The sequence below is a fragment of the Mesoplodon densirostris genome, chromosome 19 (assembly GCF_025265405.1).
Source record: "Mesoplodon densirostris isolate mMesDen1 chromosome 19, mMesDen1 primary haplotype, whole genome shotgun sequence".
Lineage (NCBI taxonomy): Eukaryota > Metazoa > Chordata > Mammalia > Artiodactyla > Ziphiidae > Mesoplodon > Mesoplodon densirostris.
The window spans coordinates 30,482,477-30,496,185 of record NC_082679.1 but is presented as its reverse complement, the minus strand read 5'-3'; the positions used below and the strand labels follow the sequence as shown (position 1 = coordinate 30,496,185).

At 34.4% G+C, this 13,709-nt stretch overlaps 1 protein-coding gene across 1 annotated transcript in view; it reads right to left on the bottom strand.

Moving 5' to 3' along the window:
• The window catches only part of LONP2 (lon peptidase 2, peroxisomal), an 87,801-nt gene that overhangs the window by 36,363 nt on the left and 37,729 nt on the right, over positions 1-13,709 (bottom strand). Inside the window, exons 9-10 of the mRNA XM_060083572.1 lie at positions 3,760-3,910; positions 1,717-1,843 (exon numbers count right to left, since the gene is read on the bottom strand). Coding sequence (XP_059939555.1) covers positions 1,717-1,843; positions 3,760-3,910 — 278 coding nt within the window. The remainder of the gene's footprint in view (positions 1-1,716; positions 1,844-3,759; positions 3,911-13,709) is intronic.

Here is a 13,709-nt window from a genome sequence, read left to right as displayed (position 1 = left end):
AGAAGAAGACTAATCAGGAAGGTGAAAAGTCTTGAAAGTGGGTCAAGAGGAACGGTAAAGAGAATAGGAATATTTAGCCTGAAGAAGAGAACATTTATGGGATGTGGACTTGACAGCATTTTTTTTTTTTAATACCAGAAAGGCTGTACAAGGGAGGAATTAGATCCTAGGTGTACATACAGGGCAGAATGAGAAAACTATAGGGAGGTGAATATAAAGACTCTTTTGTAACAATTACATTTACTCACCAAGGAGTGGTTGGCAGTAAGCACTGCAATTCAAGCAGTCTAGTTACCCTGGGAGGTAAGGGGGACTAGATGACTTCTAAGACTTCCTCCCCTCCTCCCGAACATTATGGGTCTATGACTACAACACAGGAAAAGATGAAAAACACACGAAAGATGAAAATCTACGTCCTAAGTTGGGTAACTCACTAAATACCCCAAACTTGCCTGGAGTAGCAAATACCTGTGCTGTTTTCATAAAAATTAAAACTGCTCAGAGAAATTTCCTAATGTTCACAGCTTTTAATAGCTGATGTTTTGAGCTAACAAGTATATAAAAAAGAAATAATTCTCCAGGCAACAATTGGGAAATACAAATAGTGATTATTCTTCAAGTCATTAGTATTTAGTTCCAGATAAGCTATGAGTGGATATTTTTCTCTATCACTCATATTTTACAGATGGGGAAGCTATCAAAAAGGTTAAGTGACTTGTTGAAAGTTACCCAAAGACATGAGAGGTATTATCTGGAATAATGATATTTTTGGAAGACTCTGGCGCAGAAATCACCTACTTTATTTCCCCTGGCATTATCCACACAATAAATCACAAGTTAAGAAAAGGAACTCCTAGGTCAGGTTGAGTCTTACTTGTTTCATAAGTAAATTTAAACAGACTTCCAAATAGACTTCCTTAAGGCTGGCTTAGATCAAAAAGCAGCCTGACTGGCCAAACTCTAAGTCAAAGTTCAAAACAGAGGGAGACTTCTTCTTTTGAAAAAACAGTGGTTACTGGGAACGGGCTGCAGGAGGAGTCCTGGCAGCCTGACACAATTTGCCAGATGATGCAACAGACCTGCAATACTGAGCCAGGAAAACTGTGAGAGGCTATTGTGGATAGAAATTCTCAACAGGATATATTTTCCATTCAAACATGCAATCTATAAATCAGACTCAGCAATACTTGACTCATAATTTATGTGCTGCTTGCCATGGGCTTAACCACTTGGTAGCTAACTCGGGAAAATACCTTCTCTGTTGTCCTGGTGTTAATTCTGAAGATGAAAACACTAAGGATTGTTTTAAATCTCTCAAAGAGAAGAAAAGAGAATCTGAATAACTTAAAACTGATGTCTGAAAGTACCATCTCACTTCTCAGGAGAATTCAACTTTCAAGATTCTGGGACATAAAAGGTGTCTCAATATTTTCCATGTTTTTGGTTGTTAAATTTATCGAATTAATCCCTTATATTGCAACAGTGGAAAAGTTGAAATTCTGGCTCAACTGAAGTCCTTAGTTAGCTATGAAGATACTCTAAATGCTTTCCCTGTGAATTTCTGCCTAATACAGAGCCCTGTGTAAATCAATAGTTATGGAAATGCTTGCCGGGAATCTGTTGGAGAGAGAGAAATGGATGCTATGAGTTGCCAGTAAAATAGGAATCTCCTTTTTAGATCTGAACATTATTGAAGCCTCAGGACGGCTGACTAACCTGGTGATGATGTCGAGAGTAGTAACCTGAGGTATCTGAATCTGCTGAGGAGTCAGCCCATGCTGTTCCAGTTGCTTCGGGATCAAGTGCCTGTGGGCAATCTCTATCTTTTCCTCTTGTGTATACCCTGGAAAAGAAGCGATTTTGCTTTGTGATTATTCACATTGCTTCCACAGTGCCATGCTTCATTAATAAATCCAGCACAGATGCAATGGATCTTGGATTTAGAATGAATTTAAGTATGACTTCAACTAAGATTATAATCAGAATAAAGAAATTTAATCTCCAATCAATAATTGTTAAAATTTCCAACTTTTTCACAAACAAAACAAGTACTTACTAAATAAGCAGTGTTCGAAAGTCTTCTGATTAAATGATATATCTCTCAAAGAAGAGAAGAAAAATCTCAGTTTCATTAACTAAGAGATAATTACCTCCTTAACTCAAATGTGAGTTTTTATTATTTAATAGGAAAATAATACATCCCTTTTCTTTAGCATAATTTGACACATAATTGAAAAAACTGACAGCAGCAACAACAGAGACCTCAATTAAGACTTCAAGGGAAGAGCTGCAAAGGAGCTATTTCCAGAACTCCGACTATAAACTTTAGCAACAAACAAAACAGAAACTAAGACTTCCCTATAAAAGTTTTATTCCTTACATGTTGGAATTATACATATAATTTATACATTTAAAAGACTTCATGGTCTTATCTACTTACAAGCCTCAACGAGTATAAATTTACTTTGTCTTTAAAACAAATGTCCCCCACAATAATTGCCTCTTTCCATTTAACAAGCAAAAATTAAAAAGATGAATTGACAAGGCATCTTTTGAGTAGAAAAAGGAAATTAAAAACACCAGAAAAGCTAGAAGATAGGATAACCAAAACTGCAGAAGAAGGTGGCATCATATGTCCACCTCTGCAGCAGCTGCCCTGATTATTTCACTTCACGTTAGTATATCTTATGGATTTTGATTTGGAGTTTCCAGGCAATCGGATCTCGTTATTTATTTATTTTAGTGTTATAAATAGGCACAAAGCAACTTTAAAATTCTCCACCATATTTTAAAATTAAATATAGGGACCTGCTGGGTTCGCAGATAACTAAGAAATCCAATTATCATTTACTGGAGGGCGAAAATATATTTCAGTTTAATATGAAATATATTTTTAGATTATACTCTATTTTTATTTTAAAAGATACCCACTGACATTTGATCTCTTCTAGGGAAAAATAATTCTGAGCAATTTAAATAAGGTGAAAACACTGGGATTTATTTAGTGTTAGTAACTAAAGGACTTTTTTTTACACACTCCAGTGAAGGGGAAGACATGGTAAAAAAAAAAAAAATTGTATATAACTACTTGACAGATTCAAGTAAAAATAAGAAGAATTTAAAAGCACCCTGTACTTTTATATAAAAATGAGGCCAGCTGTAATAAAGAGAAAGATTTAGGACGTATTTCTTAACAAGAATAAATGATTACACTTTCCAAGAGATGGTAAAAACTTCAAAATCTGATAGACAGGAAGCTACACTGGGTATGTAAAGACCTATTTTTGTGTTTTAGACACTTACTTTAAAAAAAAGAATTATTTTTATCTATAATTTTAGAAATTTATCTATAAATTTTAGAAATTTTAGAAAATTTTATCTATAATTTTAGAAATTTTAGAAATTTTAGAATATCTTGTTTTCCATAAAAATGATCATTCTTTTATGCTAAGTTAAAACTGAAAGTGTTATGTTGTATACAACGTACATACACTCTTGTCTGTCATGGTTAAAACAAACAAAATTTTGCAAAATTTTGCAGACTTTGAATCTACAATATATAAAAGCTGGTTTATATGCCAGATTCAGAACTTCTGAAGATCATACACTGGCAAATCAACTTTTTACTCAAAACTCCACAGCTTGACCAGTTTTAAAGAGTTATGCTCAGAAAAGCAAGAAATAGCTTTTTATTGATCAAAGTCATTATTTAACAATCATTATTTAACAAAATAATGATTTTGTTTTCAAGTCAAGTACCTGGCACCTGAATGATCTCCATTCTGTCCAACAAAGCAGGTGGAATAGTAGCAGTGGTGTTGGCAGTAGCTATAAAAAGAACTTGGGAAAGGTCAAAGGCCACATTTAGATAATGATCTGTGAAGTTATGGTTTTGTTCAGGATCCAACACCTGTGGGAGAACAATAAACATTTAAACAGATTCAGTAGTTCCAAAAGAAAGCTGTATAAATTAAAACATGATATTTCTGCTCAATACAGTTAGTTTGGGAAATATGGGGATAACACTAAAAACTAAATACTAAAACTAAAATTTTTTGAACATATGTAAGCACAAAGAAGGAAAAATTAGCCATTCAAGCTGTTCTCAAATCTACTAATGACTCACTGTGTGGCCATAAATAAGTTATCAATCCTGCAGAACAAGTTTCCCTCTTGGTAACACACCCTCTCTTACCTGCTGTGGGACTATTAAGTAAACGTGTACAGCATTTTGAAATTCTTAGGTAACAGGTAAAATAATAATTAGTATATTCCTCCTCAAACATTATCAGCAAGTCTTTAACAGGTTTTTTTTTTTTTCTTTTGGTTGCATCACGGCATGTGGGATCTTAGTTCCCTGACCAGGGATCGAACCCATGCTCCCTGAAGTGAAAGCGTGGAGTCCTAACCACTGGACCGCCAGGAAATTCCCCTAACAGTTTTTAAAAAAGTAAAACCTTTCTGTTTATAATGAGCAAAATATTACTATCTCTTAAAATATTTTAGTTGGATAAATGAGATAATTTACCAATTAGGTTCTTAAAACGTTGAACAATTGTATGTTAAGGAGAATATATCTTCTTAGATTACTGTTCAAATGCTCCAAGTCGCAGGCACTCGCAGTGAAGAGGCCTACACTGGACTTAAAAGAAGGCAATGAGGGCTTCTACATGTTCTAACCTTCAACATGTTACCACTTTCACTTAGACTAGGTTAGTATAGATATAAATAGGGTTGACATGCACAGGCAAAAAGGAAGCAAAATGACTAAAATACTTACCACTCACAATTTTACTATATAACTATCTTTTCCTTGCTTCTGATTCCCTTTCTAAAGTTTTACTTGTTTTTAAATATATCCACAGGTTAATTCGAAGCCCTTTACTCTTGAAAACTCTTGAATGTTTTTGTTAAACATTCATTGTTATTGGCAACTCAGTGTGTATCTAGAATACAATTCCTAGAAAGTTCTACTATTCATATTTTCACAAGACTTAATAATGTTTAATGTTATAAAAATGTTACTTTCAAGTCATCAAAGACAATTCTAATTATGTTCAGCATAAATTGGTTAAGTGTAATATTCCTGTCTACCAACTACCTGAAAACTGTTCATCTATGTATGGCAATCTTAGTTAAACCCACTGTCTAGTTAAATAAAAATCTATCATTTAATGGCTATAATTAAATTTAATACATACATGTTGGATACGTTACTGTTCAAGTGAAGTAATTTTTGTTTTCCCTTACAATTTTAAGACACTGAGGTTTTGGTACATCCCTGGTGGTGCAGTGCTTAAGAATCCGCCTGCCAATGCAGGGGACACAGGTTCAAGCCCTGGTCCGGGAAGATCCCACAAGCCGTGGAGCAACTAAGCCCGAGGGCCACAACTACTGAGCCCGCACTCTAGAGCCCGTGAGCCACAACTACTGAGCCCGCATGCCACAACTACTGAAGCCCGTGCGCCTAGAGACTGTGCCCCGCAACAAAATAAGCCACCTCAATAAGAAGCCCACGCACCACAACGAAGAGTAGCCCCCGCTTGCCACAGCTAGAGAAAGCTTGTGCACAGCAACGAAGACCCAACGCAGCCAAAAGTAAATAAATAAAAAATTAATGAATTCATTAAAAAAAAAGACACTGAGGTTTTAAAAAGTAGAAAAATTAATAAAGCAAGGTTCCTGAGTTATGACTGAGGTCTTTTAAAGTATATTACAGGATACCTAGGTTATGAGGACAGAAAATCAGTGATGCCCAATTTGCCTACCTCCGTCTTTTGTTTAGGAAAATACAAAAAGATATGTAGAGTTTAAACAACATCAGAAATACTAATCATTAGTCTGCCAGATAAAACGCAGATAAAAAGGAATCACTACTCAGATGAAACCTTACGGTAAACTGGTGAGTTCATGGAGGGACAAGAATTACAGTCAGAACTTTCTAGCCATCAAAGCTCCACTTTTCCCCCAAACTTCAGAGTCAGGGCTTCCATGGCCCAACTCACCCACATAAAAGAGCAGATTCCAAGAATGACCAGAGCTGTTTTTTCTCTTCTCCTGATTAAAAGGTATTTCTACATAAACCCGAAACTATAATTCCTACCTACGGAGTATGACTAGAAATGGAAACAGCTGTGATATGACATTTTATTCTTAGGGACGTGAAGTCAGAGGTGGGATAAACTCTGGGAAGAGGTGTACACTGAGAATTTTTCTTCAGTAAGTTTCTGGCAAGAGAAGAACTACAGATGTTTGTAGGCAATCCAGGAATATACTCCACTTATTACACATGATGTGGCAACTGTCATCTTTAAGTATGATAGTATGGTGATACTTTTTAAAAGTCTGTATCTTTTAGGTATAGATGCTAAAATATTTATGAAAAGATATGATGTCTGGAATTTGATTCAAAATAAATAGGAGTGGGATGAGGGAGAATGGGTAGGAATAGATGAAATAAGATTGGTCATGAGATGGTAATTGTTGAAGGTGGGTTATAAGTTTTATGGTTCATTATCCTATTTTCTCAACTTTTGTTATGGTTGATATTTACCACAACAAAAAGTAAAAATAAATAAATAAAGTAAAATAAAGTAACTAAAATCAACTCTGGAAGCCACATACAAATACTATAGAAATTAAATCAGTGATGATGACAAAGTTGAGAAAAATGTCCAGAGCATAGAAGAAAAAGGCAGTAAAGCTATGTAGGGGAAATATATGGAAAAAATAAAGATATCTAATTCATAGATAATTGATATAACTAAAGAAGAGGTCTCAGCAAATGTAAAATCGGATATAATTAAAGAAATAACCAAGAAAATATTCTAGAAGACTCAACACTACAAGTTGAAAAGCCTTAGACTCCTCTTGTGCAATAATAAATGACAGAATGTTAGGATAACAACTACAGAATTTTCAAGCAAATTATGACTACTTTAAAATGCTTTAAAAATATTTTATTACACAGAATACATGCCACTGCACATAAGATACAAAGGATAACAAAGTGAACACCTGTGAACCGACTACCCAATTGTGATTACATCTGTATTTTGTGTTTAGATCAGTGGTCACCAAAATGGAATGTTTAGAATAACCCAGCAAAGTGCAAGTAGAAAATATGAGTACATATATTCATCTTTATGTATCTATAAATACTAGAAAGAAATTGGTTTTTAAAATATTTAATACACAAAATGAAGTAATGCCCTTACTTGGAATACACGTTACACACATGAGATATTCTAAGAGAAGAGTAGAAATCCCATAACATACCAGGCTGATGTGAGGCCCTCACTCATCTGCTTTAACTGTAATTACAGCACAACTGCAGTCCATGTGTGCCTGATTAACTGTTTTTACAGAATATAAATGGATGAATGGAGTGTTTAAGAAAATTCCTGCAAAATATCATTAAAGATAATAGAGGCAAAGATGTGAAACAAGAAGAAAATGATAAGAGTTGACACTTTTACTTCCGGAATAAGCTTTGATAGCCACATTATAAAATAAAAACAATTATCTAATTAGAATACATTGTTTTCACTAAAAATAATGACTTTAAAAAATTTATTCTGTGTGTGTTGCACATATAAATATCTAACATTAGTACAATGGTACATTTATGTTATGTTTATATTACATATTTATCCTTTGTTATGGATTGAACTGTGTCCCCTCAATGTGACTATATTTGGAAATAGGGCCTTTAAGGAGGTAATCAAGGTTAAAAGAGGCCATAAAGGTGGGGCCCTTATCCAATATGACTGCTGTCCTTATAAGAAGAAAGAGAGAGACCAGGGATGCATAAGCACAGAGAAAAGGTCATGGGAGGACACATTGAGAAGGCAGCCATCTGCAAGCCAAGGAGGAGACCTCAGGAGAAATCAAACCTGCCAACAACTTGATCTTGGACTTCTAGCTTTCAGAACTGTGAGAAAATACATTTGTTTGTTTTTTTTAAGCCACCCAGTCTGTGGTATTTTTGTTATGGCAGCCTTAGCATTCTAATACACCCTTATTACATACGTATTTATATTATAGAGAGATATATTTTCAAAAATTTTAACTGATGGAATATGTGAACAAAACATATGGGGATTACTGGTGCAGACGACAAAGAGACATTAGCAAATATAAAGGGCCTCAAAACATAACCTATAAACAAATCCTTAAAAAAAAGTAACCTGAAGATATATTCCATCTGAACAACAAATATATCAAAATAAAAGGATCAGAAGCAATGAAATCATTTAAGCCCAGAATTCGAACTAAATGTATGAGTACGCACTTTTAGAACAAGGGACTAAGGAAGTCTGAAAATCTGCTCCTCCATAAAAGCAATGAGAACTGGCAAATGTTGTCAAAATCAACTTTTTCAGTATCCATAATATTAACAACTGACTGCATTAGAAACCATGAGGATGGAAAGCAGTAAGAGGACATATTGAAAGAAAAAAAGACTCAACCAAGAACTGTATATCCAACAAAGCTATCTTTCAAAGATGAAGGAGAAATTAAGACATTCCCAGATTTAAAAAAAGAAAAAACACTGAAAGAATTTGTAGCTAGCAGACCACACTATAAGAAATATTAAAAGCTGAAGTGAAAGGTTGCTAAACTGTATCCAAACACACAAAAAAAGAACACCAATAAAAGTAATTACATCAGTAAATATAAAAAACAGTATATGGGAAGGGGGAAGGGATAAATTAGGAGCTTGGGATTAACATACATACACTACTATATATAAAATAGATAACCAACAAGGACCTACTATACAGCACAGGGAACTATATTCAATATTCTGCAATAACCTATACGGGAAAAGAATCTGAAAAAGAATGAACACATGTACATGTATAACTGAATCACTATGCTGCACACCTGAAACACAACATTGTAAATCAACTATACCCCAATAAAATTTTTTTAAAAAGACAATAAAATGCATTTTTGTTTGTGACTTTTATGTTCTCTTATCTGATTCAAAAAACTTCATTAAACGATAATTACAGCTGACCCTCATTATTCATGGATGTTATATTTGCAAATTCACCTACTTGCTAGAATTTATTTGTAACTCCAAAATTAATACTTGTAGTGCTTCTGCAGTCGTTTGCAGACATGGTATAGCACATCACCCAAGCTGCATATTCCCCGCTGAGGTCAAACAAGATGATGCTCTGCCTTCTTATTTTAATTCTCATATTCTAAGCAAGGATCCTCCTTGCAGTCTATTTAGTGCCATGTTTTTTGCATTTTTGTGTTTTTTGTTAGTGATTCTGCCCTTTAAAAAGCCCCAAAGGCAGTGCTGAAGTGCTGTCTAGTGCTCCTGTGAGCAAGAAGACCATGATGTGCCTTACGGAGAAACTACGTGTGTTAGATACCTTCATTCAGGCATGAGTTATAGGGTTATGGTCATGAGTTTAAAGTTAATGAATCAATAATATATATTAAATATATAAATAAGGCAACTTTAAACAGAAACACAAATAAAACAAGGTTATGTACTGATTGATGATAAACTGGCTTGCAGGAAGCTAACCCTGTATTTCTTCAAGGAGCAATAATTCAGTATTTGCTACTTCAGTGTTTGCTGCAACTTTATAGAACATAACTACTGCAAATAATGAGAATCAACTATATACTACTGTGTTGATAAGCTTACAGTGTATAGAGATGTATTTTCTATGAGAAAAATGGTACAAAAGAGGGCTGAGGGAAGGAGGGCTTGTTGAAACTAAGTTTTTACATACTATTTGCAATGGTTAATTTCTTGTGTCAACTTGGAGAGTGTTTTGGATGAAATTAATATTTACATCAGTGAACCTTGGGTAAGTTTGCCTCCATAATGTGGGTGGGCTTCATCCAAACAGCTGAAGGTCTGAAAAGAACAAAAAGACTGGCCTCCTTGAGCAAGAGGAAATTCTCCAGCAAACTGCCTTCAAACTTCATCTACACCATCAGCTCTCCTTGGGTCTCAAGCCTGCTGGCCCACATTATAGATTCTGGACTTCCCAGCCTCCATAACTACATGAGTTAACTCCTTACAATAAATCTCTTTATATGAGTATATCTAGATATCTATCATATCTATACATATACATGGATAGAGATAATCTATATATTATAAATAAATATATCTATATATTCAATAACAGGTAAAACTGGGAAAAGATCAGCAAGAACATAAAAGACCTGAATAGTACTATCAACCAATTAGACATAACAAACACCTGGAGATCAATCCATCCAACAACAGCAGCAGTATACATATTCTTCACAAGTGCACATGCAAACATTCTCCAGGGTAGACCATAAGCAAGCCATTAAACAAATATCTATATTTCAAAAGCCTGAAATCATACAAAGTATAATCTTTGACCACCATGCAATAAAATTAGAAATGAATAATTTTTTAAAATTTGGAAATTCACAAAAACATGAAATTAACCCCTAAATTACAAGGGAAATCAAAAAGAAATCACAAGGGAAATTGGAAAACATTTCGAGATGAATAAAAACAAAAATATAAGTTACTAAAACTTATGAGATGCAGCTGAAGTAGTGCATATAAAGATATTGATAGCTGTAAATGCATATACTAAAGAAAATTCCCAATCGATAAACTAACCTTCCACCTTTAGAAAGTAGAAAAAGAACAAACTGAATACAAAGCAAGCAGAAGGAAGGATTAGAGACTAATACTTAAATAAATGAAACTGTGACAAGAAAAACAACTGAGAAAAATCAACAAACCAAAAGTTGGTTCTTTGAATAGTTCAATAAAATTGACAAACATTTAGCCATACTGAGTAAGGAAAACAAGGACATTCAACTTACTAAATCAGGAATGACACAGGCCACATTACTATCAACCTTATAGAAATAAAAAAGAAATAAGAGTATACTATAGGGCTTCCCTGGTGGTGCAGTGGTTGAGAGTCCGCCTGCCGATACAGGGGACACGGGTTCGTGCCCCGGTCTGGGAAGATCCCACATGCCACGGAGCGGCTAGGCCCGTGAGCCATGGCTGCTGAGCCTGCGCGTCCGGAGCCTGTGCTCCGCAACGGGAGAGGCCACAACAGTGAGAGGCCCACGTACCGCCAAAAAAAAAAAAAAAAGAGTATACTATAAACAAACTTGTATGCCAACAAATTTGATAATCTAAATGAAATGGGAAAATTTCTAGAAAGATATAAACTATTGAAAGTAATCTGTCAAAAAGTAATAGAAAATCTGAAAAGATCTTGCCATTCCTATCAATCATTGTACTGGAGGTTCTAGCCAGGGCAATTGGGGGTGGGGGGGAAGGCATCCAGACTGGAAAAAAGTAAAAGTATCTCTATTTGCATATGACATGATCTTGTACGTGGGAAAACTCTGAGGAATCCACTAAAAAAAACATTAGAACTAATAAACAAGTTCTGAAAGGTTGCAGAATACAAGACTGATATACAAAAATTCAATTTGTATTTCTTTACATAAGCAATAAACAATGTGAAAAAGAATTGAAGAAAATAATTCAATTTATTTTCTTCAATAGTATCAAAAAGAATAAAACACTTACATTTAACAAAAGAGTTGCAAGACATATACTCATAAACCAAGTTGAAAGAAATTAAAGAAGACCTAAATAACAGAAGGACCCCCCCCGTTCATGGATTCAAAGAATTAATATTATTAATATAGCAATACTCCCCAAAGTGATCTACAGATTCAACAGAATCCCTATCAAAATTCTATTTAGCTTTTTTGTAGAAAGTGACAAGCTGATCTTAAAACTTGTATGGAAGTAAAAAGGACCCAGAAGGGCTAGGCAATCTTGCAAAAGAAGAACAAATCAGGAGGATTCACACTTCCCAATTTCAATAATTTTTACAAAATTACAGTAATCAAGATTATGTGGTACTGGCATAAGGATAGAAATATGGATCAACGGTACAGGTGGAAGACCAGAAATAAACCCTTACACTTATAGTCAACTGATTTTCCACAAGGGCAACAATACATGGAAAAAGAAGTCAACAAATGGTGCTTGCGACAACTGGATATCCACAAGCGAAAGAATGAGGCGGATCCTGACATCTCACACCACATACAGACATTAATTCAAAATGGATTATAGATCTAAATATAAGAACTAAAACTGTAAAACTCTTACAAGAAAATGTAGGAGTAAATTCTCATGACCTTGGATTAGGCAATGGCTTCTTAGATATGACATTAAAACCAAAATAGAAAACCAAAAGAAAAATACATATAAATTAGACTTTATCAAAATTAAAACCATTTTGTGCCTCAAAGAGCACCATCAAAAAAGTGAAAAGAAAGCCCACAAAACTGGTGAAAATATTTGCAAATCATGTATCTCACAAGGGATTTATATCCAGAATATACAAGGAACTCAACAAGAAGAAGACAAATACCCAATTAAAAATGTGCAAATCATTTAAATAGGTATTTCTACAAAGAAGATATACAAATAGCCAATAAACACATGAAACGATGCTCAATATTATTAGCAATTAGGGAAATGAAAATCAAACCACAATGAGCTATCACGTCACACATACTAAATCAAATGGATGGCTAAACTAAAAAAGACAGACAATAACAAGTGTTGATGAGGATGCAGAGAAACTGGAACCCTCATACACTGCTAGTGAGATAGTAAAATAGTGTAGCCACTTTGGAAAATAGTTTGGAAGTTTCTCAAAATGTTAAATACAGAATTTTCATATGATCCAGCAATTCTACTCCTAGTCATACACTGAGAACTGAAAACCTATGTTTACACAGAAACCTGTATATGAATGATCACAGCAACATTATTCAGAATAACCAAAAGGTAGGAACCATCCAAACACCCATCAACCACTCAATGATAAACAAAATATGGTATATATTCATATAAGAGAATACTATTTAGCCATGAAAAGGAATGAAGTTCTGATGCACACAACATGGAGGAATCCTGAAAACATTATGATAAGTGAAACAAGCTAGTCTCAAGAGGCCACATATTGTATGATTCTATTCATATGAAATATCCAAAACAGGCAAATTCACTGAGACAGAAAGATGAGTGGTTTCCAGGGGCTTCTGGTGGTGGTGGGGTATAGAGAGTGGCTGCTAATGGTACATGGGCAAAGACCATGTTCAAAGTTAGATAATGTTCATGGCTGTACAACCTGTCAATATACTGAAAACCAGAGAATTGCGCATTTAAAGGGGGTGAATCTTATGGTTTGTGAATTATATGTCAATAAATTTGTTATTTAAAAAATAAAGGTGGGAAATATGTTTACAAAAAAGAATACAAAAACAAGACACTCTACACACTTATTAAAATGGCCAAAATCCAAAACACTGACAACACCAAATGGTGGTGAGGATGTGGAGCAACAAGAACTCTCATTCATTGCTGGTGGGAATGCAAAATGGTACAGACAACTTGGAAGACAGTTTGACAGTTTCTTACAAAACTAAACATGCTTTTTACCTTATGACCCCAGCAATTGCACTCCCTGGTATTTACTCAAGTGAGCTGAAAACTTACGTCCACACTAAAACCTCACACAAATGTTCACAGTAGCTTTATTCATAATTGTCAAAACCTAGAAATAACTAAGATGTCCTTCAATAAAAGGATAAACAAACTGTTGTACATCCATACAGTAGAATGTTATTCAGTGATAAAA